General features: G+C 43.4%; 2 protein-coding genes across 12 annotated transcripts in view; one reads left to right on the top strand and one right to left on the bottom strand.

Annotated features, from left to right (window-relative positions):
- Nucleotides 1–23,801, top strand: part of HEATR4 (HEAT repeat containing 4) — a 61,401-nt gene that overhangs the window by 31,051 nt on the left and 6,549 nt on the right. For all 7 annotated transcript variants that reach the window (XM_054691527.1, XM_037503679.2, XM_037503678.2 and 4 more), the window contains 13 exons: nucleotides 925–1,065; nucleotides 4,279–4,476; nucleotides 6,090–6,233; nucleotides 10,102–10,281; nucleotides 11,891–12,051; nucleotides 12,813–12,917; nucleotides 15,226–15,344; nucleotides 16,075–16,255; nucleotides 16,804–16,873; nucleotides 17,527–17,716; nucleotides 19,096–19,174; nucleotides 19,988–20,147; nucleotides 21,521–21,576. In XM_054691527.1, coding sequence (XP_054547502.1) covers nucleotides 925–1,065; nucleotides 4,279–4,476; nucleotides 6,090–6,233; nucleotides 10,102–10,281; nucleotides 11,891–12,051; nucleotides 12,813–12,917; nucleotides 15,226–15,344; nucleotides 16,075–16,255; nucleotides 16,804–16,873; nucleotides 17,527–17,716; nucleotides 19,096–19,174; nucleotides 19,988–20,147; nucleotides 21,521–21,576 — 1,784 coding nt within the window. The remainder of the gene's footprint in view (nucleotides 1–924; nucleotides 1,066–4,278; nucleotides 4,477–6,089; nucleotides 6,234–10,101; nucleotides 10,282–11,890; nucleotides 12,052–12,812; nucleotides 12,918–15,225; nucleotides 15,345–16,074; nucleotides 16,256–16,803; nucleotides 16,874–17,526; nucleotides 17,717–19,095; nucleotides 19,175–19,987; nucleotides 20,148–21,520; nucleotides 21,577–23,801) is intronic.
- Nucleotides 29–23,714, bottom strand: RIOX1 (ribosomal oxygenase 1). 5 transcript variants are annotated; one of them, XM_054691538.1, is made up of 4 exons: nucleotides 21,291–23,714; nucleotides 16,068–20,819; nucleotides 1,295–1,455; nucleotides 29–1,080 (listed from the first exon to the last, which is right to left on the bottom strand). In XM_054691538.1, the coding sequence occupies exon 1, from the start codon at nucleotides 23,622–23,624 to the stop codon at nucleotides 21,696–21,698; it is 1,929 nt and encodes a 642-aa protein (XP_054547513.1). In that variant the 5' UTR covers nucleotides 23,625–23,714; the 3' UTR covers nucleotides 29–1,080; nucleotides 1,295–1,455; nucleotides 16,068–20,819; nucleotides 21,291–21,695. The 5 variants fall into 5 exon arrangements, with proteins under 5 accessions (XP_054547513.1, XP_054547507.1, XP_054547508.1 ...); XM_054691532.1 differs by having other exon boundaries at nucleotides 16,068–23,714; XM_054691533.1 differs by having other exon boundaries at nucleotides 43–1,080; nucleotides 20,644–23,714.

Raw genomic sequence — 23,801 nt, 5'->3', positions numbered from 1 at the left:
ATCTTACTAAGGGTTCAGTGGAAGTGGGGTTGTAAAGAAGGCAACCTACCTTTTTATATAACCTACTTCTCTGCCCACCTTTCTCACTTTGAGATATTCTCCCAATGCAGTGCCATGATGCAAAAAAAATCAAAGGTATTGGAGTCTGTACCTTTTATACTTTATTTGTAAAATGATAGTAACAAAAATACAACCTTCCTCTTCCATTTTGCCATTCCTTAGATGCCTAGACTCCAGGATGCATGATTTAGATCTGCATGTTCCAACTTGTTTATTCTTCCCTACTCCCATCTTGTTTCTAAATTGCTACCAACTGAAACTTTTTTTTTAATATTTATTTTATTTATACATAGAAGAGGAGTGTAGACCAGAGGTGCGGGGGGCCAGGAGAGTGTATGAGAGGATTCACCAGGGACAGAATTGGGAGCAAAACAAGCAGATCCACAGAAATACACGCTGAGGGAAGCAGCTGGCAAGACAGGAGAGGTCTGCTGTGCCTTGTGGGTCACCTCCCTGGCCGGGGATTGAACTCGTGCTGCAGTGGCTGTGGACAGCTTCAAAGTGCTGACACTTAAATCCTTGTGCCAGCAGGGAGGCCCCCAACTGAAAGTCTTTTAAAAGTGTCTAACAAAATTATTCATATGACTGATAAGCAATGAATTAGATAGCCCTTTATTAGAATCTAGCTTTTTAAAGGGGACAATGCCTCTAAGTTAGACAGGTTCTGCCTTGGCTTCCAGGTCTCTAAGCTACCAGTTCATATTTCCAAGCACCAGTCACCTGCAAGAGATGCCCCACACCCTGGTAGTCACAATGCCTAGGGGCTTAGAGTAGGTCAAAAGAATCCGAGTCTGATCTGGGTGATCAAAAACCCAGGAAGAGAAGGAGAGAGATGCTGGGGACTCATTATTTATCTGTTCACAGACAAAGTCCAGATCATCCACCAGTTAGGCAGAAAGAGAGACGAAATATTACTGGCAAACCTTAATCGGTACAAGAAGCATCTCTCTAAGATCTTCCCTGAAGTTCCAGAAAGGTGGACCTCCCAGCCGGTTCCTGAAGCAGGTAAGCAGACATTACCTGATGATAGAAATTAGCTATTTATTTAAGGTCCCTGTTTTATAGATTGGGGCACCATCAGTATCTATGGGAGTCTTTTCTTACCAACTAAAATTCATCTTAAAATTTATAAAATTATAAAACACCACCTGTAACTAAGAAAAGTCTAAACATCCATTCAGTTGAAATTAGATAAAACTTAGATGTAAACAAGTGATTTGGGGCCAGTAATTACCATTAAGGTTGATCCTGTCCCAATGCTTCCAGAGGAAGTAATGTAAACCCTTGCTCTTTTCCCTTGGGCTGGTTCTACCCTCCCACTCCATTTTTAGGCCCATATCTGCTTCCAGGTTGAGGGTTGTAGGTTTCTCTTTCACAAGTACACCATTCTTCACTCTGCAAGACAGGTAGTGAAATGGAGATGGTCAAAAATGAGCTTATGAAACAAAAAGTGACCACCCTCTGAGAGACTACATTGTGATACTTACTGATTTTTGTGGTATTTATTGATAGGTGATTTTGTGACTATGACTTTTAAACCATTAAGCGCTATGTAAACTCAAGGCATTATTATTATAATACTACCTTCCCCATAAGCCAACTCTATTCTCCATATCCTCTCCTCTGAGAACAGGCAAGTTCAAAAATAAAAAGTTAATCAGTGGTTCCTGGGGTGGGTGGGGGTAGAAATAAGAATAGGATGATAAAAGTATTCTAAAATTGGACAGTGTCAGGGTAGTTGCACAACATAGTTGCACAACTATGTAACAATACTAAAAATGAGTCATATGCACTTTTTTTTTTTAAAGATTTATTTATTTATTTATACAAGTACTGGGTACAGTCAGAATTGCGGGAGGGTGAGAGAATTCACCAGAGCCAGAGCGGGGAGCAGAACAGGCAGACTGACGAAATACACTGCTGAGGGGAGCAGTGGGCAGAGCAGGAGAGGTCTGTGCGCCATGGGGGATCCTTGCCGGCTGGCCGGGGATCGAACAGGCACTGCAAAGGCTGCAGGCAGCTTTGCAGCCCAGTGCTCAACCGCTGCGCTACCGGGGAGGCACTAATATGCACTTTAAAAAGATTAATTTTACAGCATGTGAATTCTACTTTGATAAGGCTATTTAAGAAAAAAAAGTCCTCTGAGCATCCTACTACATGCACGGCAACTTCACCACCTATCTCATTTGCTTCATAGGCACTTCTTCCCCCGTGGCACTGGAATCCTGCCCTCTTTTCCCCCAGAAAAAAGAACATTTAATGAATTGATGCTGTGGGATTTTTCATATCCAACTTCTTTTTAAAATAGTATTTGAAATTGATCTGGGGGAAGTCAAGTCAGAATAGTAATATATACACTCTTTCTCGTAACCACTTTGCTCATCATCTCATCTCAGGAAATATTAGATATGAAAGAACCTGGGGGAAAAAAGGGAAAATTCCTGGGGTGAGTGTGGTAGATTTTTTTCCCCCTTTCTACTTGATTGTATTGAAAAATGTAGATGATAACTTAAATAATGAAAATTCTCATGAGATAAAGTATATTTATTACTAAATAATCTCCAGTTTCCCCTGAAACATGACATAAAACTCTTTAGTGTGCCCAGATCACTAAAGTTCCAAGCACAGGTTTTATGCTACAAGTCACAAAGGCACTTTTTCTTCCTGATAACAAAGTGTACTGTGCCTTTGTCCCATACCAAAAAAAAAAAAAAAAAATTAAAAGGTTTTATGCTTCCTTTAAAAGATGACTTTTGATGCAAAATGGCAAGTAGATGTGTTTCTTTCTGCCTGTCAACTCAAAATACTGCAAGTAAAATTAGTACTGACAGTTGTGTTTTTTCCCCACAGAGGTCATGTCAGAGATTTTAAAAATCCATTTTAACTCCCTGAGCAGAGGGGTTAATTTACCAATTTTTCACTTCCTTGGGAGGGATTTCAAGCATTCTGAGGAGTGTGGGAGTTTCATGTGGCAAAGTATCTACTCACTGAGAGCTGACCTGCTGGAGGTGGTTCTATAGCTTCTGGCTGCACACATCCCATACTAGAAAGGAATGAAGCCCTCAGGAGAGCAACTGAGTTTCCCCGGCATGACCAAACTGAGTGAGGGACATTTAGAAGGTATTTTCTGTGTGGGCATCTGAGCTAAACTGCCCTGGAGTCTCAAAAGACTTTCTTTGTACATTAGAAGAAAGAGATGGAACTGCCCTCCTAACTCAAAGGAAAGAACTGATACAGAGAATTCTAAAATTGTAGGAAGTTAGAATTAAATCTTAGAAGAAATAGATGGTTGACAGTGATAGATTACAACAAAAGCCTGATAAGCAAGGTGGCATATAGTAAATTCAGTAACCTGGAAATGTTCTTTTTTATATCTGTCTGGCCTTCTCCACACAACTACTGAGGCTCTCTGAATCTGTCTGACCCCAGGGAGAATAATAAGTATTTTTATATAACAGTTTATATAACTTTTTTCCTATTATCAAATTTCCAAGTGCTACTTGTCATAATTAGGAAAAACTCAGAAATACTAAAATCTTTAAAATTTAGCAACTTTGTTTTTTTTAAAGATTTATTTATTTATACAAGAACTGGGGTACAGTCAGAGGCACAGAAGGGTGAGAGAATTCACCAGAGACAGAGTGGGGAGCAGAACAGGCAGATGGACCAAGGACACTGCTGAGGGGAACAGTGGGGGAGGCAGGAGAGGTCTGCCATGCCATATGGGAATCTCCCTGGCCGGCCAGGAATCAAACCCGTAATGTGGAGGCTGCGGACAACTTCACAAAGTGGTGCTCAACCAGCTGCACCACTGGGGAGGCCCAAAATTTAGCCACTTTGTAGCACCATTTCTCCTTCCCAATTAAAAACAGAAAGAAAACTTAATAAATTAGGAATGGCCAATTACATTCTACTTTAAATTGCAGTATATAAAATGTTGAGTTTTATGAGCAAGCACTATTACATATAAACATGTTTATGTGCCTACATCTTTATTAAACCTATGACAGCTTTTTCATGTATCAGTTTTTCTCCTCCCTCATCATGAATTCGTGTAGTCACACATGGGACTTACATTCAGTTTCCTATGTAATCAGAGGAAAGTTCACTCTTGTGAGTTTTGTTTAGCTTTAGTGTTAGGCAGGAATGAGAATGTGACACTAGCTGGCAATGCAGGCCCAGGGCAGTGCGCTGAGACCTCATGCTGCCATGCTATAGTTTATAGGCCTGTGAAAGGAGCCCAGCGCTGGACTGCTTTGCCCACTCCGGTCAAGGATCTGCTGCTGCAAGTGGGTGAGAAGGATGTGCCCAGTAAGACCAGGAGGAAGCAGGGAGATTCTCTAAAGGAGAATGTGACTTGGGAACTGGTGGTTCTGCGGAAGATGCTGCAGGAATGGAAGACTGGCTGGGCGCTAAGTGAGTGATGGGGTGGAGTGGTGAGTGTGATCTCTGTGGGTATTTGTGTTGGGGGAGGCTCTCATCTTGGACTAGTGTTTCTCCATCTTTAAGTATCCATCCCTCCTTCGTGAAACATAAAAATTCGGTTGCCTCACAAAAGAGGGGAGCAGCGGGGTAGGCAGGAGAGTCTTTCACAAAATGTTAGATGAATGTTAGTTGAAATGTGTCTGGCTGCTTTTTGCTCAGGTGGATTTTACTTAAATTAGTGGAAACTCACTACACTGAGACTCTTCATAGAAAGGAGCCCTCATCTTACCAGCTGCTGAAACCTTATGCTAATTAAATGAAATGACAAAATACGCTGCCCAAGCAATGGAAATTGTAGTTGGCTGAACAGCTACATTTGTAGTGGCATAAATAACCCCTTCCCAAAATTCCCTGATCAGGCTGGGATTGTCACGTAGCTGTGCTATCATACAGCTATATTTTTTAAAAAAGATTTATTTATACAAGAGCTGGGGTACAGGCCAGAGGCGCGGGAGAGTAGAGGATTCACCAGAAACAGAGTGGGGAACAGAACAGGCAGACGGACCGAAATACACTGCCGAGGGGAGCAGCGGGCGAGACAGGAGAGGTCTGCTGCGCCATGTGGGTATCTCCCCAGCTGGCTGGGAATCGAACCAGTGCTGCAGAGGCTGCGGACAGCTTCACGGCGCTGCGCTCAACCCTCTGCGCCACTGGGGAGGCCCCATATAGCTATATTTTTGCCTTCAGATATATGGGAGTAGAACACTGAGTGTCTGGGGCAGAGTAAAAGTATATCCAGGACTGTCGAAAGCTCCAATATTTGAGGACTCTAGGGTTGCTGGCTTTTAGAACAAGAGAGATTAATTTAGTACAGGAAAAAGAGGTGATCCATTTTACATAAACCAGATAATATAAAGGAAAAAAGACTGAAAAAGATACTCTGAGTAAAAGCTACTACAAGGGAGCACTTACAGATGGTAGAAATAAATACTGAAATAAAAACTTGATACCTGCAAAGCGAAAAGTTGGCAATGAAATGAAGATGGAAAACAAAGAGCCATCAAAGGTACAGAAACCTAGTGATAATTACAATCATTTAATATTTAAACCATTATCTTGCTAGACATTCTGCTAAAAAGTGTGTCTTGTTAACTCATTACTCAAAGGAACTCAATATGATAGGTTCTAGTATTTTTCCCATCTTACAAAATAGAAATCTAAAACTCAGAGATTAGGTAACTTTTCCAAGGTCACAGAGCTAACAACTATGATTCCAAACCAGGTATGCCTGACAACAAAGTACCTTTAACCACTATGTTTTATTGCTCTTTTCATTTTCCAGAGTAACAATGAAAAGTTATTTAAGCAAGGAAAGACTAATAGGAATGGACTTGGAGAATTTTTGTTTGAGAACTGCTCAAGAGGGTACATGGGTCATCAGAGAAATAACTTCCCAAAAGACCCCACCTCGGGGCCTTTTATTGTTGTGAGCCAAAGTTTTGCTTGAATTGCTAGAGGGAAGTAGGAAGAAGGGGACTTCTTGTTCTCTGCCTACACACGATATTTAAGGTAGTTCTCTTCTCATTTACCTCCCTGTGGCACAGTTACTGAGTGGCACCATAGGACAATAGAGGGCCTGCTGCAGAACTTGAGGGACATGCATGATGACATTCGGATCCAAGCCATCATCACGTGTGCCACAGCTGCTTTAGAACGGCCCCGGATTGCCATCAGTCAGAGTGACTCAGGTGAGAGTCAGAAGAAGACTGCTTGAGAATGTAAACAATATAAGCAAATAGAACATTTGTACTGCTGGGGACCCTGGATCTTATCTGAGGTCATTTTACAAATCCAGAAACCAAGAACCAGAGACCGGCCTAAATATACAGTTTAATGCTGAGATTAAAATTCTTGATTTCTAGATCAGTTCTTTTTGAACTACATTTCATCTTTCTTTGTTCAGTAGATTTCAGGGAAGTTCATATTATCCCACATTGAGAGATCTCCTTCACTATAGCCAAAAATTATACACACACCCCCCCCCACATATTTAAATATTTACTTATTTTTGCGTGGAAGGACTGGGGTGTAAGCCAGAGGTGTGGGGGGTGAGAGGATTCATCAGAGACAGTGGAGAGCAGAAGAGGCAGATGGACTGAAATACACTGCTAAGAGGAGCAGCAGGCAAGACAGGAGAGGTCTGCTGTGCCATATGTAGGTTAACTTCCTGGCTGAGGATCAAACAGGCCATCGCAGTGACAGTGCTGAGACTTAACCTCTAGGCCACCAGAGAGGTCCCCCAAATTATATTTAAACAAACACACACACATTCTTCTCCCAACTCTACTTTACCCTTTCTTTGATAGCATATCTCAAATTCAACAAGTTCAAAACTGAACTCCTCATCCTTACCACAGACTCCACCCCACATTCCAAATGTCAGTCAGCAGCCCCACAATCTATCATTCTGATTCAGTCATTCTGGACAAATCATTTTTCTCCTTACAACCAATTAAATTCTACTAATTCTGGATCTCCCTGGTGCCCTATTGCCTAAGTTCAGCCTGAGGCCTGAGTTCAGTCCTGGCCAGGGAACTAACCCACCTATGGCACAGCAGACCTCTCCTCTCTTTCCAGCTGCTCCCCTCAGCAGTGTATTTCAGTAAATCTGCCTGTTCTGCTCCCCTTCTATCTCTGGTGAATCCTCTAACCCCCTGCACCTCTGACCTACACCCCAATTCTGTGCAAAAATAAAAATAAAAATTTTTAAAAATATTTAAATAAAAATAAACTCTACTAAATCTGCCTCATAAATATCTCACCTTTTTTAAATTACAAAAGAAAAAATGTCATTATTAGTCAACACAAAAGAATACATAGAGGTAACTACCTCTATCCACCTCATTTCCCAGGTCCAACCCCACCCGTTGCTACCTTCCTTGGGTAATCAATGTTTACAATTTGGCATTTCACATCTCTCTCTGAGTTTACAAACAAGTGCCAACATATAGGTGGGTTTTCTATTTATTACAAAGATGAGTGTTGAATTAAATCATACTTTCTAGTTTTTCCTGTGATTTGTGTATATGATGAATTTTGTTGTTAAATTCTTACAGTAAATCTTAATGGATTGCCAGATATTATCCTTTTGTTACTCTGAATGTGTTACCTGTTAATATTTTGTTTTATGCATTCATAAGTGAAATCAGAAGTTTTGTTTTTATTGACACTAATTTTGTTCAGTTTTAGTTTTCCCTAGCTTTGTGAATGTGAAGAGTTGGCCATTTTTTCCAATAGTCTGCAATCTTTTTTTTTTTTTTTTTAAAGAGGCACGTATTTTATTTATTTATTTATTTGTTTGTTTGTTTATACAAGCACTGGGTACAGTCAGAAGTGCGGGAGGGTGAGAGAATTCACCAGAGCCAGAGCGGGGAGCAGAGCAGGCAGAAGGACTGAAGCACACTGCTGAGGGGAGCAGCGGGCGGCAGGAGAGGTCTGAGCACCATGTGGGACCCTCCTCCGGTGACCAGGGAGCAGCCGGGGATTGAACCAGCGCCGTGGAGGTCGCGGGGAGCTTCGCAACCCAGCGCTCAACCGCTGCGCCACCGGGGAGGCCCAGTCTGCAATCTTTTGAAAAAGAAATGTCAATAATCTTTTTCTTCCCTAGAAAGCAGTTCCCAATACAAGAGCCAGAACTGTAATCTATTAAAGAATTGGTTTAATAAGACAACAGAACCCAGATAATGAAAACTATAAAATGCTATTGAAAGGACATAAAACCAACTGATTCTATTTATCCCTCAAGCAGCTCCTCGGACATCGCCTTTAATGTGAAGCCTAGGCTGGCACATGTTCCTTCTCTGCTGCTGATGGCATCCTAAATATTCTGTCCTAGCATTTATTACTCTATGATAATTGTCTATTTACTTTTGTTATCTCTATCAGGCAAGGAACTCCTAAGAGCACTCATTTTACCTCTACAAAGCTGTCATGTTCTTAAAATTTTCCTTTACTTAATTCCTGTTTATTGAGTTCCAGATACATGTGTGTTTCTCCTCTAGGTTTTCAAATTGTTGCTCCCTCTGCTGGAAGATTCTTCCTCTCTCTTCACGAGATTAACTGCTGCACTCGCCCTTCAATTTTCAGCTCAGGTGTCCCTTCCTCTGAGGCATTTTCCCTACCCCACCACTCTGACTTGGTTCAGTGTCCCTGCTATACACTCCCACTCATAGTTTTATTATAACAATTACCTTGGGTTTTAAATGGGATGATGTGTTTTTAATGCCTGACACATAGAGAAAAACTTCAACAGGCAGGAAAAGATATTATAATGTTATCTTCAAATTTCCTCATACATTTGAAGACTTGTCTTCCCTCAGAAGGATTGTACCTTGCATATGATCCCTTTCATATGTTCTGGGTGTCTAGATTTTGATTTGTCTTGTTACTTCCACAGAGAAAATTATTTTACTCATTTCTTGAAATATTCAGTTGACTTTTATTTACTCCTCTGAAATATACATATTCCTAACAAGCCCATTCTTAACAGATACCTTAGTAGTTCATGATGGTGACAAAAAGGACAGATCATTAGAAATCCTAAAATCTTAGTCAAAGGCTCAGCTCTACTGCTTTTTGGGAAGTCAATCTCTCAGAGCAGCAAATACCTTATCTATAAAATAAGGAGAGCTGTGGACAAAGGGCAATCAATACCTTTTCCCCTGCTACTTGAGAATTTTAGTTTTAGATAAATGCCTAACTATTCCTCTGATAACAATAAGGATAGGAACTATCTTTATAGGCAACATTATGATAAAAAATGAAGACTGAATAATGAATTATATTTGGGCTGGGAATAACTGAAATAAAAATAGCTGATAGAGATATCACACTTCAGTCTCTTTGAATGTTGTGATTTAGAATAGGTATGCCCTTTATTGACCTTGAAATTATTTCTATTGGCGGTGTTAAAACATGTTTCTATGAAATGTAAGACTTGTGCTTAGAGTGGATTCCATGCTCCTGAACTTTCCCCAGAAGGCTCCATGGATGCTGTACAAACTACGTCAAGAACTCTGGCCAAAAGTAACGCCTAATGTTGCCCTTTCGGCAAACTGTGCCCCATCCTGTGCTCTCTGAAAACTGGTGCCATGTGTGGCCTATGATAATCTTATGAGTCTGAAAATTGGTTAAACCTAAAGACACTCTGGTGAGCTCTGCAGTAATTCCTGTTTTGCCTACTTCAATAGTTAGAAAATTGAATGATAATGAATATGAAAACACTATATAAACGACAAAATAGTACCTAAATATAATTGTTAGTAATTAAAAATACAAAGATAAGTAGGTTGACTTTCATCACTAAAATTAATGTGAAGGTTGCTATGACCTAGCTGGAAACATTTGTCTTTGGTTTGAATATAGCTTTTTAAAGGCCAGATGATAAAGGGTAGGAACTTGCATACCCAGCACAGAAGTGAACCATAAAATCCCCATTACAGGGCTCAGTTAAATTCTATTTAGAGCCTGAGGTTGGACATCATGGGGAAGAAAGCTGCATTTCAGAGAAAAGCAAAGTGGCTAGTCCCCTCTTACCTAGCTCTCTCTTAATTATAGACAAGGAGATTGTGAAAGCCCCACCTATCCAGGACTTACCAGAGGCTCTACATCCTGCCCTGGAGGCTGCTCTTTGTGACAAGAATGCCAATGTGCGGATGGCAGCAGCGCTATGCCAGTATGCCATACAGTCACATAATCCTCTTGCCCAGGAGATCATGCAGACTGCCCTTTTGAAGGGTGAGTAACTCCCTGATAATTCTTTTTTTTTTTTTTTTAAATAGAGGCATGTTTTATTTATTTATTTGTTTGTTTGTTTGTTTATACATGCACTGGGTACAGTGAGAAGCGCGGGAGGGTGAGAGAATTCACCAGAGCCAGAGCAGGCAGAAGGACCGAAGTACACTGCTGAGGGGATCAGCGGGCGGCAGGAGAGGTCTGCGTGCCATGTGGGACCCTCCTCCGGTGGCCGGGGAGCAGCCGGGGATTGAACCGGCGCCACAGAGGCAGCAGGCAGCTTCGCAACCCAGCGCTCAACCGCTGCGCCACCGGGGAGGCCCAACTCCCTGATAATTCTAATCTGGAAATAGGGGGTAAAGAGAGGGCATCTCACCATCAGCTTTTCCTAATCCTTCCCTCTCATGCCCTGTGATATCTCCTGTGCTGAGTTTTGGTTTATTAGAACAGCTTTCTTCTGAGGTAGTGTTACAAATTAGGTACATGCCACCAAATGGTACCTGTGCATTTGACCCTCTTTCACACAACTTTCAATAAATTGAAAAGATAATGTAACAATATTAAAGAGTACTTTTTGAAATGAAAGAATCACCTCTGAACACACATTTTTGCACATTTACTTCTAGGCATTATTCACATGTATTGCTGGAATAATGCAATCAAAAATGTTCTGTCAGGTGATAAGCCCAATGTGCCTAATTGTTCCCCTCTAGGAGGGGAGAAACAACAAAAGCCTCCATTCCAGTCTTCCCAGTATCTAGAGGGAAGAACAGCTTTATCTCTCAGCCAGACCAGAAGAGCCTTACTGCTCTAACACCCAACATGAGTCTTTTAGGATTTGACTTCTCATGTTAAGATTTTTCAGTTTCTATTTTAAAGCCTTGATATAATCTGTTTAAATACAGGATTGGATTTCTAGACTGAGAGGGGTACAAGAAAGTGAGATATCAAGCAGGTAGCAGTCTTGTGTACTAACCCAAAGACTTTTCTGGGAACAACAGATTACCACTTTTTTTTTTTTTAAAGATTTATTTTTTTTTTATACAAGCACTGAGGTACAGGCCAGAGGCGTGGGAGGGTGAGAGAATTCACCAGAGACAGAGCAGGAAGCAAAACAGGCAGAAGGACAAAAGTACACTGCTGAGGGGAGCAGCAGGTGAGACAGGAGAGGTCTGCCTCGCCATGTGGGAATCTTCCTGCCTGGCCGGGAATTGAAGTGGCACTGCAGAGGCTGCGGACAGCTTCACAGCACTGTGTTCAACCCGCTGCGCCACCAGGGAGGCCCTGTTTTTTTTTTTTTTTTTTTTTTTTGAGATTTATTTATTTATACAAGAACCAGGGTACAGGCCAGAGGCGTGGGAGGGTGAGTGGATTCACCAGAGATTGAGCGGGGAACAGAACAGGCAGAGAGACTGAAATACACTGCTGAGGGGAGCAGCAGGCGAGACAGGAGAGGCCTGCCTCGCCATGTGGGCATGTCCACAGCCAGCGGGGATCAAACCAGCACTGTAGAGGCTGCTGACAGCTTCACAGCGCTGTGCTCAACCACCTGCGCCACTAGGGAGGCCCCAGATTATCACTTTGGACTTTTTTTTTTCACCCATCATGGCAGGTAATAGTGTGGACAGCTGGGCTGCAGCTCAGTGCTTGGCTGTGGAAGGTGCTGCCACCTATCCTGTGATTAAGAGGATCCTCCATCAGCTGTTTAACAAGAAGAATGAGGCCACTGCACAGCAGTCTTGTATGCTCCTGCGCCACCTCAGTGAGAAGACAGTATGTGTTCATTACAGAGTCAGAGAAAAAAAACCCAGTTTGGAGAAACCAGTGGGCCACTGAAGTCAGTGCATGTAGGAATCAAAAATGCAAGTAGTTGGGTGGGATGGTGTCAAGCATAGATAAGTGGACTCAGTGTAAGTGAAATGGTATAGAGGTATATATAGGAAGAAAGTGACAACAGCTAGCTGAGAGAAAGGTGCACAGAATAGGTTACAAAATTTTTTTTTTTTTTTTTGTGGGACCCTCGCCGGTGGCCGGGGAACGAACGGGCGCTGCAGAGGCTGTGGGCAGCCTCGCAGTCCAGCGCTCAACCGCTGCACCACCAGGGGAGGCCCGGTTACAAAAGTTTTTTAACTGTGTATGCAAGAATAGTTATGACATGTAAAATTTACTTTTGCTAGATGTTTATTATTGAAAACTGCAGGGACCTACAATGGTGTTTATTTTCAGTAGAAACATGAAACTCACAGATCTGAGGCATATACAAATCTTTTGGGAGTAAAAATAAAGTCAAGAAGAGAAGGCCCCGAAAGTTTTGTTTTGATTACTAAATCTGTATTTTGGTCCTTGATTTATAATCCCAGAAGTCAGATGGAAGAGTAATCCATATCTGATAAACCGACTCTTTCCTAGGGTAAGCATCTCATGTATTTATGACATTAATTATGCTGGATGCCATGCTAGGATGTAATTTCTTCAATGTTCCAATATCTCTAAAAATGATCATGAATATCTAAACAAATCTTCTGTTTCCTCAGACTCTGGTAAACACCATGCTGGCGGTGGAGCTAAATAGCCATCAGTGGAAGGACCGGATTATCGCCTGCCAGGCTCTCTCCTGGATTAATGGAAATGTCAGTTTGGTAAGCCTTCTCTTTGTGTTTTCAGAACACAAAATCTAATCAACACCGGGCTGGGAAACACTTTCACTGTCTGCTGCAATCTAGAATACCATCTAACCAAAAAGACCTCTGTCCCCACATTGTTACCTCTTACCCCTAACCCAGAATTATTTTCAAATGCCAACATGTGTTTCTAACTTAAGGTGCTGTTTCTCAATGTGGTGGCAGTCCACAAACTGTTTACAACCCACCCACAATGAAATAAGCAAAAAAAAGCATTTAGACACTATTATAGTGATTTGACATGGCCTCAGCATCAATGTACTTCAGTTAGTCCTAAACTCAGGAAAACTCCAGGCAAACTGGGATGAATTGGTCACCCTATTAATCTACCACCTTGCAGTTTTATAAAAGTATCAGTAACACTCCCCACGGCCACCTTCAAATTGGTCTTTCATCACAGATAGTTTGAGAAGCCCCAACAACCAACAACCCAACTTCACTGGAGTCTATGCTGGCTCTCCCTAAGTGTTCAGCACACACGGGGAGAAAGCATAAAACACAGACCCTACTTTCAAAAAACCTTCACAGAGTAACAAGACCAACATACACAAATAATTCAAAACAAGCAATAATTTAAGGTAATCTCTCAAAACTTTTCAGAGATTAGAGTAAACCGTAAACCAAATTTATCAGTTAAAATTTTGCAAAGGACTATGAACTGCGCAAGACTTGGATAGTACTGAAGAAGGGCTTCCAAGCAAGAGGAACCTGACCATTTAGACTTTTGTCTGACTTCTTTTTTGCCATTATTTTTATATCACCTTCAGCTATCCAAATGGGATTTTCCCTTTTTATGTGCCACCATATCCTTTCCTTGTAACACTTCCTCCAGGATGGTTTAGAACACTGCCAGTAGTGAACACCCCCCATTTTTGAGCCTTACATTCAAATGTGGGAAGCACATAATCTAGCTATTAAGTATCCTCATCTGCAGGCTTTTTGAGGTGGCTTAATTTGGCAACTGCAATAGGAAGTTAGTTCCCCGCTGCTGAAGTCTGGGATCAGCAGCACAAGCATCACTGGGGAGCTTGTAAAGTACAAAATCTCACCTCAAGTCAACTCAACCAGAATCTGCATTTTAACCATATCCAATTCATTCGCACATTTATCTTCTTAGTACTTGTCACTCAAGATTGTCAGTTGAAAGTAAAATGATATTTAGAGGAAGGAGATAGGGTAAAGATGAGAACTTCACGTCAGACTGCTGGAATTAGGAAAGGCAGTATATCTTCCACTTATAAGATGAATTAAGTGCCAGGGTAATATACAACACAGTGATTATAGTTAACACTACTACATGATAAATATGAAAATTGGTAAGAGAATAGATCCTAAGAGTTCTTATCATGGAGAAAACCATTGTTTTCTTTTTTTTTTTTTTAATAATATCTATGACATGATGGATGTTAAACTTACTGCTATAACCATTTCATGATATATGTAGGTTAAATCCTGCTGTATCCCTTATCTATTGATCTTTGTCAGTTACATCACAATGTAACTGGGGGTGGGGGATGAAAGGCAGTATGTCTATCAGTTCTTTCATTTAGTAAGCAAGCAGTTTCTCACCACGTGCTAGATGCTAGGCACTGTGCTACCATTGCCTTCTCATTGTAAATGGTATAAATAGCTATATCAGAAGCAGCAGTGAGGTTTTATGGGGATTTCCTATGTTTACAGATGGCAGAGGAGAGTTCACTGAGGAGATGCTTTTTGAGCCAAAGTCTAAAAAATAAGTCGGAAAACATCAGGTACTCAAGTAGGGAAAGAAGGAGATTTTTCTGGTAGGGAGAATAGCTTGGCCATAATTATACAATCATCAACTAGAGTGATAATAATCTTTGTTCCTTCCCCTATGACAGAAGTACTAATATATAGAGGGGTGAACTGTCCTATTTGCCCAGGACATGGACAAACTGTTAGTACTTAACTCAGGAAAATTCCAGGCAAACTGGGATGAATTGGTCATTCTATTAATCTATACCTTAAAATTTTAAGTCTCTCAAGTACAGATTACATTAGCCCCAACGTAGTATCATACTTTAAAGTATGAGCTTAGAAAGCAGGTCTGCCTCTGAGTCCTGGCTCCAACTCAACAAGAGAACATTGTTCTTAAGCCTTCATTTTGTCATTTGTAAAAGGTAATACTGACCAGTGCCTCACTGGATTATTTGGGAGGATTAAGTGATGAGTAAAAACATTTAGCACAGTGCCAAGTACAAAACTGATATTCAATAAATTATAGATAATTATTACACACTTACAGGATATGAAACATAAGTTGATCCAGCTGATGTGGAGTGACTGGAATAAGAAAGTGAGAAAAGCAGCTGCCCAAACTCTGGGACAAATGAGTCTTGGGAAAGAGGTGCATGACACAATAAGGTAAGACCTAATTAACAAAGGGAAACTTTTCTGTCGTTAAATATGTTCAGGGGGGGCCTCCCCGGTGGCGCAGCGGTTGAGCGCTGGGTTGCAAAGCTGCCCACAGCCTCTGCAGCACCAGTTCGATCCCTGGCTGCTCCATGGCCACCGGAGGAGGGTCCCACATGGCGTGCAGACCTCTCCTGCCGCCCACTGCTCCCCTCAGCAGTGTACTTTGGTCCTTCTGCCTGCTCTGCTCCTGGCTGTGGCTCTGGTGAATTCTCTCACCTTCCCACGCTTCTGACTGTACCCAGTGCTTGTATAAATAAATAAATCTTTAAAAAAAAAAAAAAGTAACAAACACCTATTGAGGTCAAGTTTCATGAGGATGTAAGACCATACAGGGACAGAGAAGAAGAGATTCCAGGCTGGGAGCCAAATGCACAAATAAGCATGGTACAAGTGAGGGCAGTGGAGAACTTGACTATGGCACGAGGAACATGTTGAAAGTTCCGTTTATTTAGTCATTCAACTTAGTGCCTAACATATACTAGGTAATAGGGATTCAAGTAAGTAAGATATCTGAGGACTCTACCCAGTGAAACCTAATCTAATGAGCATAAGACTAACTAGTAAAGGATGGGAACAGATGGAAAGCCTGTAGAGGCTGGATTTTATCCTGAGGGCATCAGTGGGGAGCAAGGACACCAAAAGTTAAAGAAGGGAAAATAAAAATACCTGTACCTTACAGAGTCAAGCTGGGTCAAGGAAATTCCCAAGAGCGTGTGGAAGCCCTCACCCTGATTGGTGGACTCAAACTCATGACCGCCAAGCTCCTCCCAAATTTCCTGAACTGCTTCTCGGATGACTTTATGGCAGTTCGGCGGGCAGCCTGTCAGGCAGCCGGTGCCCTGCAGATCCGGGATAAGATGGTGAGTCTAGGAATCACATTCCCATCTTACATGATTAAAGTATAGAGGGCAATATTATTGTGTATCATACTCTCACTATCCTAAGGGGACACAGAGCTATCAGGACCAGGAAGGAGAGGGATATAAGCCAGACATATCAGTTAGGACCACATTAAATTCCCAGCCAGCTCAGGCTTCACTGTAGACTACACTTCTGAATCCTTTCTCACCTCAGCCAACTAGCTTCCCATTACATGGAAGCTGGTGGGCTTTAAGATCAACTCCATAAATTGAGTTATAACCCCCAGTTATTAGAAGAAAACTTGATGGAGGTGTTCAAAATAAGCCTGTAAGGCAGAGATCTGTGAGTTGAGAATGTCAATCTACAGATATAATTCAGCTAATATACTACATGTGCATGCTAGTATTCCAGGTTCCAGCTCACTTGTTACTAGAATTGATAGGTTATTTTTCAGTTACAGCACATTTTAGAGACAGGAGGGGTCACTATCTCTAGTTCATTCTTGCTCTGGTTCTCTCCCGTCAACACTGCCTTTTATCCATCCCAGGTCCTTGAATGCCTTCAGAATCTGATACAGACAGATCCTTACTGGAAAATCAAGGCTGTTGCCATTCGAGGTATTACAGAAGGAGTAGTTCCAGCCCTTCAACCTAAAATCCCTTCCCACATATCAGTATAGATGATCTCCTGAATCTCTCTAGGAATGGGTTAGAGTATAGGCAAGGGGATGATCACAGCTTCTCAGAAGTTCCTTGCCTGGGAAATTAAAGATTATTTTCCTCTTTTTAATTTTTAGTTAAGGATCGCCAGGCTAGGTCTCTTCAAACTTAAGGCAAAGAGCTAAGACTGTCCCTGCCAACAAAATTAGGTGTAAGTTCTAAGAAGGTATCCACATGTTGAATACATTTACTTTTTTTTGAGGTTTCAACTATAGGACCCTGTAAAAGTCAGACCAGATTCAAGACTGACATGAACTAAAGCCCTGCCCTAAAATTTTCCTTGAGTTTATTTTTAGGGATCTTTACCTCTGTTTTTCCCTGACAGTCTTTGGCATGTCTCTGGGAAAATCAGTCCTAGAAATCCTTTGGAGATCATGTCCTATTCTAACCCATCCCTAAAATTTTAATGGTAATTGTCATCCAAAAAGAAACAGGCAAAATATTTAGCATACCATTTACAATACTTAACTGAGCAGGTGGCTGTTACACATTATTATTGATAAGGCCATTTCTGGATGCGAGATGGCCAACTTGCCTTCTAATTTCTGCAGCTTTGGGACAGATTGGCCAAGTAAGTCCCCAGCTAACAGAACTTCTGCTTTGGGCTATTCACTATGAAGAGTCACCAGGTGTACGACTAGAAGCTTGCCGCAGCATTACAGCCCTCAAACTTCAAGGAGATCGGGTCAGGGATACCTTCCTAGATGTGCTGCTCCTAGAGAATCATGATGCTGTTCTAAAGTAAGCACTAAACCTCTAGTTCCTGCCCTGACCCCTTGCACTGCCGACTCTACCATCCTTGTTTTCTTTATTATTTGAAGTAGCATTGCATTATAACATTAATAAGTTTCAGGTATGCATCATTAAAAATTATATACAGGGCCTCCCCTCGTGGTGCAGCGGTTGAGCGCTGGGCTGTGAAGTTGCCTGCAGCCTCTGCAGCACCGATTCAATCCCCGGCCACCGGCGAGGGTCCCACATGGCACGACAGACCTCTCCTGCCACGTCCGCTGCTCCCCTCAGCAGTGTATTTCGTCGGTCTGCCTGTTCTGTTCCCCGCTCTGGCTCTGGTGAATTCTCTCACCCTCCCGCGCTTCTGACTGTACCCAGTGCTTGTATAAATAAATCAATCAATCTTAAAAAAAAAAAAATTATATATATACACTACAATAAGCCCACCATTGAAAGTCCAGTTCTATTCTTCAACATACAATTGTCCCCTTTTACACACTCCTCTTTCATCTTTGTTGTTTTTATTTTTTTTTTTTTAAGATTTATTTATGCATACAAGAACAACTGGGATATAGGCCAGAGGTACAGGGGTGAGAGGATTCACCAGAGACAGAGTGGGGAGCAGAACAGGTGGATCCACTGAAATACAATGCTGAGGGGAGCAGTGAGCAAGACAGGAAAGGTCTGCTGTACCATGTGAGTTAGCTTCCTGGTTGGGGATCGAACTCGTGCTGCAGTGGCTGCAGATAGTTTCATAGTGATGAGACTTAACCCCCTGAGCTACCAGGGAGGTCTCTCCTCTCCCATCTTTGTTAACAGAATATACCCTGCCTTTTCCCAGGCTGCCTAATAGCTCAAAAGCACAGGCTTACCATTTATATACTTAACCCAAGTGAGTAAAAGAAAAACTTGCCCAAATTAGATTGAAAACCAAGTTCATGCACCTCTACTCCAGGAGGTTTTAAGTTATTTATTTATTCAACTTACATTTACCAAGTGCCTGTTTAGTACACACAAGTTTTAAATCCCAGCTGAGACATGCATTAACTCTGTGAGCTTAGGTTAATGACTTAAATTCTCAGCCCTTTTTTCATGTATCAAATGCAGATGGTGGTCTAGCTTATGGGTTTGTGGTAGTGACTAATGAAATGACACGCTTAAGTACCTGTCATAAAGGTGATCAATAAATATGCCTTCAAATCCATCATTTCGAAAACTGCACAACATCCCTACAAGTATCATATAGTGATATTTTTGCAAATAAGGCACAGCACAACAACACAGAATTGGAATTTAGAATTGTCTGATTCCAAATCCTGTATTTTCAACCTCCATGCTTTTTTTTAAGGATACTAAGAATAATCTAAGAAGTCCTTGTTATCTTTCAGAGAAATTCACCAGGCAATGAAGATACTCAACTTAGAAAAAGAAGGAAACCAAGAATTGCTTCAAGAGATCAAGAACAAGGTAGATAAGTGCAAGCTTATCAAGAGTAATTTCAGGGTTCTCAAAAGTTCTTTAGAACTTCCCTACCCCAAGCAGGTACGAACCCTTTTCCCCATTACAGAAATACTTTCTATAACCCCATCTGTTCGGTTGTTGGAAAAGTCATGACGTATTTTTTCTCTTAAAAAACATAGAAAAAATACATCATGACAAGCCAGTATATCATTTGAAGATGCAACACACCTGTACAAGACAGGACTGCAAAATCCTATCAGTAAAAAAGGGGGGGGGAAACTGATCAAATGTTAGTCTTATCAAGTAGTCCTCAAAGTCAGGGTTTGTTATTGTTGCTTCTGAAATAGTGCTCCCTTCCCTTCCCACTTTCTCCCCACCACCACCCCCTAAATCCAAGTTCTTTCTATTTTGCAGATAGACATAAAGAAGGAATGAGGGACTGGAGCTGGCACTCTAGATTTTTAGCTACTAATCTGGGCTCTTTCCCCAAAGGAAAGCTCTAGCTAAACAGGTGGCTCAAAGTTTTCAAAGTTGCTAGAGGAGATGAAGGAATATAGGTAAAAAGATAGGTACAAAGGTAAAAGATTCTTGCCTAATGTAAGCCAACTTCCCAAGCCAAGTATTTCTTAGCAAGTTCCTTTCATCATGCCCAAAAAGCTAAAGTAAAAATTTCATTAACAGGCATAAAAACATCCAACTAATATCACAAAAGAAGAATGCTCCCAGACATTTATGTACCACCCACGATCGTTCTTTTATTGATTTTTGATGTTTTGCAGCCTAGTGTGGTTTTTTTCAACTTTATTTGTACTGATTTAGATTCAAGCACTGAGTCAAAAGGACTTGCTGACGCAGAAAATATTAAAGATTGAGAAGGCCATAGGAAAAGTAAAGGAAGAAGCAAAACGTGTTTACCTGCAACCCAAAGAGGGGCAAAGCCCATTGAAACTACATACTTTACTTCAGAAAACTTTTCAGGGTAAGTTTCCTAGAGATGAGGCCTCTGCATTGACGCCTTAACAAGCTTTTCTAGATCTAGGGTATTTAGCCAAATAGTAGAGCTGTGTAGGGTGAACGGCAAGAAAACCTACTTCCTTTCCTTCTAGACCACCATCCTCTCAGTTCTTTGGCTATTATTTTCCGCCTTTTATTTGCTATTTTGTCCCTTACAAAAATGAGGCAGCTCTGTTTGAAGTGATAGAAAAGTTAGGTCAAAAAAGGAAAAACTACTGTGTGAATCTGATTAAGCACCCCTCCCCTCAAAAAAGTCTTGCAAGCTTAACCTTTAATAATGGTTACTGCTAGGAAGTGAGGTTGGAAGGAGAGCTGTCACTTTTGCTTTTTCTGTATATCTCTGCTTTTGCAACTTAAGAAAAAGACTTTATAATAAAGTTCTCAATCTTATGTAACTGAACCTAGCAGTTGTGGTGATAAAGATGAGGTGCGGACATCAAGCTATACCAAAATATACTTACAAAATTTGTGTGCCCACGCGTAGCAGCAGCCTCAGGTCACTCAGCCAGCTGCCTACCAGCCACCACCCCAAACCCAGGTCTTCTGGTTCCAAGTCCAGTGCTCTCTCTGGTTCACCAGGCTCTTTTTCACCAACCATGAGAATATTCACTTGCAGATTTGGGGAAGTTTCTTCCAACTGCCAGAAAAAAATGAGAGTGGAAAGTAACTTGGACACCAGCCTTCCCTCTTGGCCAGCTTGCTACAAGTTGATCAGCTGAGGCCTATGACAATAGCACAACTAGATGACATGCTGACCCTTTGGGAGAGGCTTCTGCCATTGATGCAAGCAAGCACTGAGCTTAACATAAAAATAGAAACAAAACATATGCTTAAAAACAGACTCATAGGTTTTCTTAGATTGTGGTGTTTGGGGCTCAAGTAGCATGACTAAAATGAGTAAACTGCCCCCAAAGTTATAGAATTGGCCCCCGTCCTACAGCCACCCTATTAGTTTTTATCTCTATTACATCACCTCCATCCCCTGCATACACATTTCTTCAAATCATGCCAAATAATAATCTAGCCTTAGAAAAGGAAAACATTCTTTGGCACTTTAATAACTTTTCTAACATTCATACAAACTCACGATAACAAACAGAATACTGACCCCAACCCCTCCCCCCACTGCTGATCTCAAATGAAATTCAAATGAAGGATGCAAATTCCAAATACAAATTTCTAAAGTCTCAAGCAGAATGACACAGCAAGTGCTGTACAGTACACTGAAGCCTGAGAATAATGATGAAGTTGGTACTCGACGACCAGCTGTCAAGGTTACTTCTGCAGAAATAACTCCGTTTTTCCAACTCTAACTTCTGCTTTTACTTTTGTGCCTAGATGAGATATTTCCTAGAAGACCATCTGAGTTTTATGACATTGAAACACTCATAAAGGTAAGTGTGAGCACATTGATGGTTATCAAGGTAAGAACATGAGTTTGGAAAAAAAAAAAAGTGGTGGCAGAAGAGAGGATCACTACTGTCTTGTTTCCAGCCATCAACAAGAAACCAAATCAGCTGAGAGGCATCTTGGTGAGCAGCAGCCCCTTATCATATAACATAGTTGCCAAGGACAGCTGGTCCTCCACACTGTCACAGGGTAGGTCCCCTACTCTCACAAACTCTGGGTAGGAGCGAAGCAAGAGTTCCATAGCATCAGCTTGCTGGGGGTATATCTCCAAGCACTTGGGTTCTTCCAGATGATAAACACGGGAGTTTTCCACTGTGTAATAGAGAAACAAATGGCCTCCTTCACCCACCAGACGAGCTATTCCATCCTGAAGCATGTGCACTTCTGTTTCTGTTGTCAACTGGGCCCCCACGTTCACAGGTTCTCCAGCCTCCCAGCGAATTGGGAGCCCATAAACACTTAGTGCTCTCTCCCTATCACTCAACACAGGGGGCAGAGAATCGTGGATGAAGTCTTTAGCTCGCTGGTCAGCCACAGCATCGACAGGGGCAAAGTGTCCCAAGCGGGCAACCAAGACCCGCACCTTCTCCATGAATGCGGTTCTTCGCGGATCCTTAGAATCCGAATGCTGGGCCCCCATGTAATCCATGAAGTCTCGGGGCAGACCCCGACGAAACTCCACATTTTCCTCCATTGCAGCCTGCACTGCCAGAGGCAGTACAGCCTCCAGGAAGTCACCCCAAGTATTACGCTGGTATGTGGACAAGGTGAGGTGCAGAGAGTGGACTCCATCCTGGCATTCGGCTTGGTGAATGAAGCCCCGAGGAAAATAGAGCAGATCTCCAGGTTCCAGCACTGTCTGCAACACAGGCTCACCCAGATCGTCCTGGCTGAAGTTGGGACTGGATGTCAGGGCTAGTTCCTCAGTCGGAACCCGGGGTCGGTAGACACGCCAGAGTTTCCTGCCTTCCAACTGCAGCACAAAAGCTTCGATGTCGTCGTAGTGTGGAGCAAAGCCCTGCGAGTTGGGGGGCGTGAGATAAATGTTGGACCCTGCCATGCTTCCAAATTGCTCCTGGAGCACAGCCAAAAATTGCCACACGGTGGTCGAGAAAGCCTGCGGGCAGAGGAGGCGCAGGGAGCAGCCGGCTTGGTACAAGGACCACGCCGCGGCGGGCAGAGCGCGGCCGGGAGGGTTCAAGGTCTCGCGCCGCCCGCTGATGTAGCGTGCTGCGTCCAGGTGCTGTCCAAATTGCACCTCCTCGTTGCGCAGCATGGAGTCCAGGTCGGCGGTAGAGAAGAGACCCTGGTAGTAGGTGTGGTCCTGGCGCCGCACCAGCACCGCCTCCCGCTCCCACAGGCGCCGGTAGAAATGGTCGGGCGGCATGGGCGCGATGAGCCACTCAAAGAGGCGCGCAGCCCGCCGCCGGCTGCTGGGGATGCGGTTCAGCTCCGCCAGGATGCGCTGCAGCGGAGAGTCCCAGGGCACCTCCCCGCCCGTGCTGTCCCCCTGAGGTCCCGACAACGTCGCGGCAGCCGCGGATGGCGGGGCGGAGCACAGAAGGGCCGAGGTCTCCACCGCGCGGGCGGGCGCGGCGGGCACCTCCCCCAGGCGCGCGGGTGGCGCGGGGGCCGGCACCAAGCGCGCCGGCGGAGTCTGCGCCTCCCCCAGGCGCGCGGGCGGGGTCTGCAGGGAGCGGGTCGCCGGCGAGGCTTCCAGCAGCTCCGCAGGCCCGATGTGGCCGTAGGGCTCTCGCCGGACCGCGTCCGGGATGGCCGCCGCCCCGCCGGAGAGCGGGTCCCCGGGGTCGTCGACCGTCGACTCCACCCGCGAGTCTTCCGAGTCCTCGCTCGGCAGCGTCTGGGCCCTCAGCGCGGCCATGCGGGACGCGACGCTTCTCCTCAGCTGCCTCCGGATCTTCCTGGGCCTCAGCGGGAGGGCCAGGACCGACCCGCCGTGCGGCTGCGGCTGGCGCCGGCGCCGCAGCCGCCCGCGCCTCAGCAGCCCTGCGCTGGCCCTGAGCCCGTCCATGATCCGACGCTCTTCGGAGTCCGGCGGGATGTGCCGAGAAACCGGTTCGAGCCAAACCGTCTACCTCAGGCCGCGGCTGCGGTGTACTCTGGGAGTGGGCGTGGTCTCCAGCCGCCTCCGGAGGCCACGCCCACTACTCTCTCCCCTGGCGCTCCCGCTCATTCTTAGCCAGTGCTG

This window comes from Talpa occidentalis, unplaced genomic scaffold, assembly GCF_014898055.3.
Source record: "Talpa occidentalis isolate TD23 unplaced genomic scaffold, MPIMG_talOcc4v2.1 talOcc4.11, whole genome shotgun sequence".
NCBI lineage: Eukaryota > Metazoa > Chordata > Mammalia > Eulipotyphla > Talpidae > Talpa > Talpa occidentalis.
Note: the sequence above shows the minus strand (reverse complement) of the source record. Positions and strands in the feature narration are given on the sequence as shown.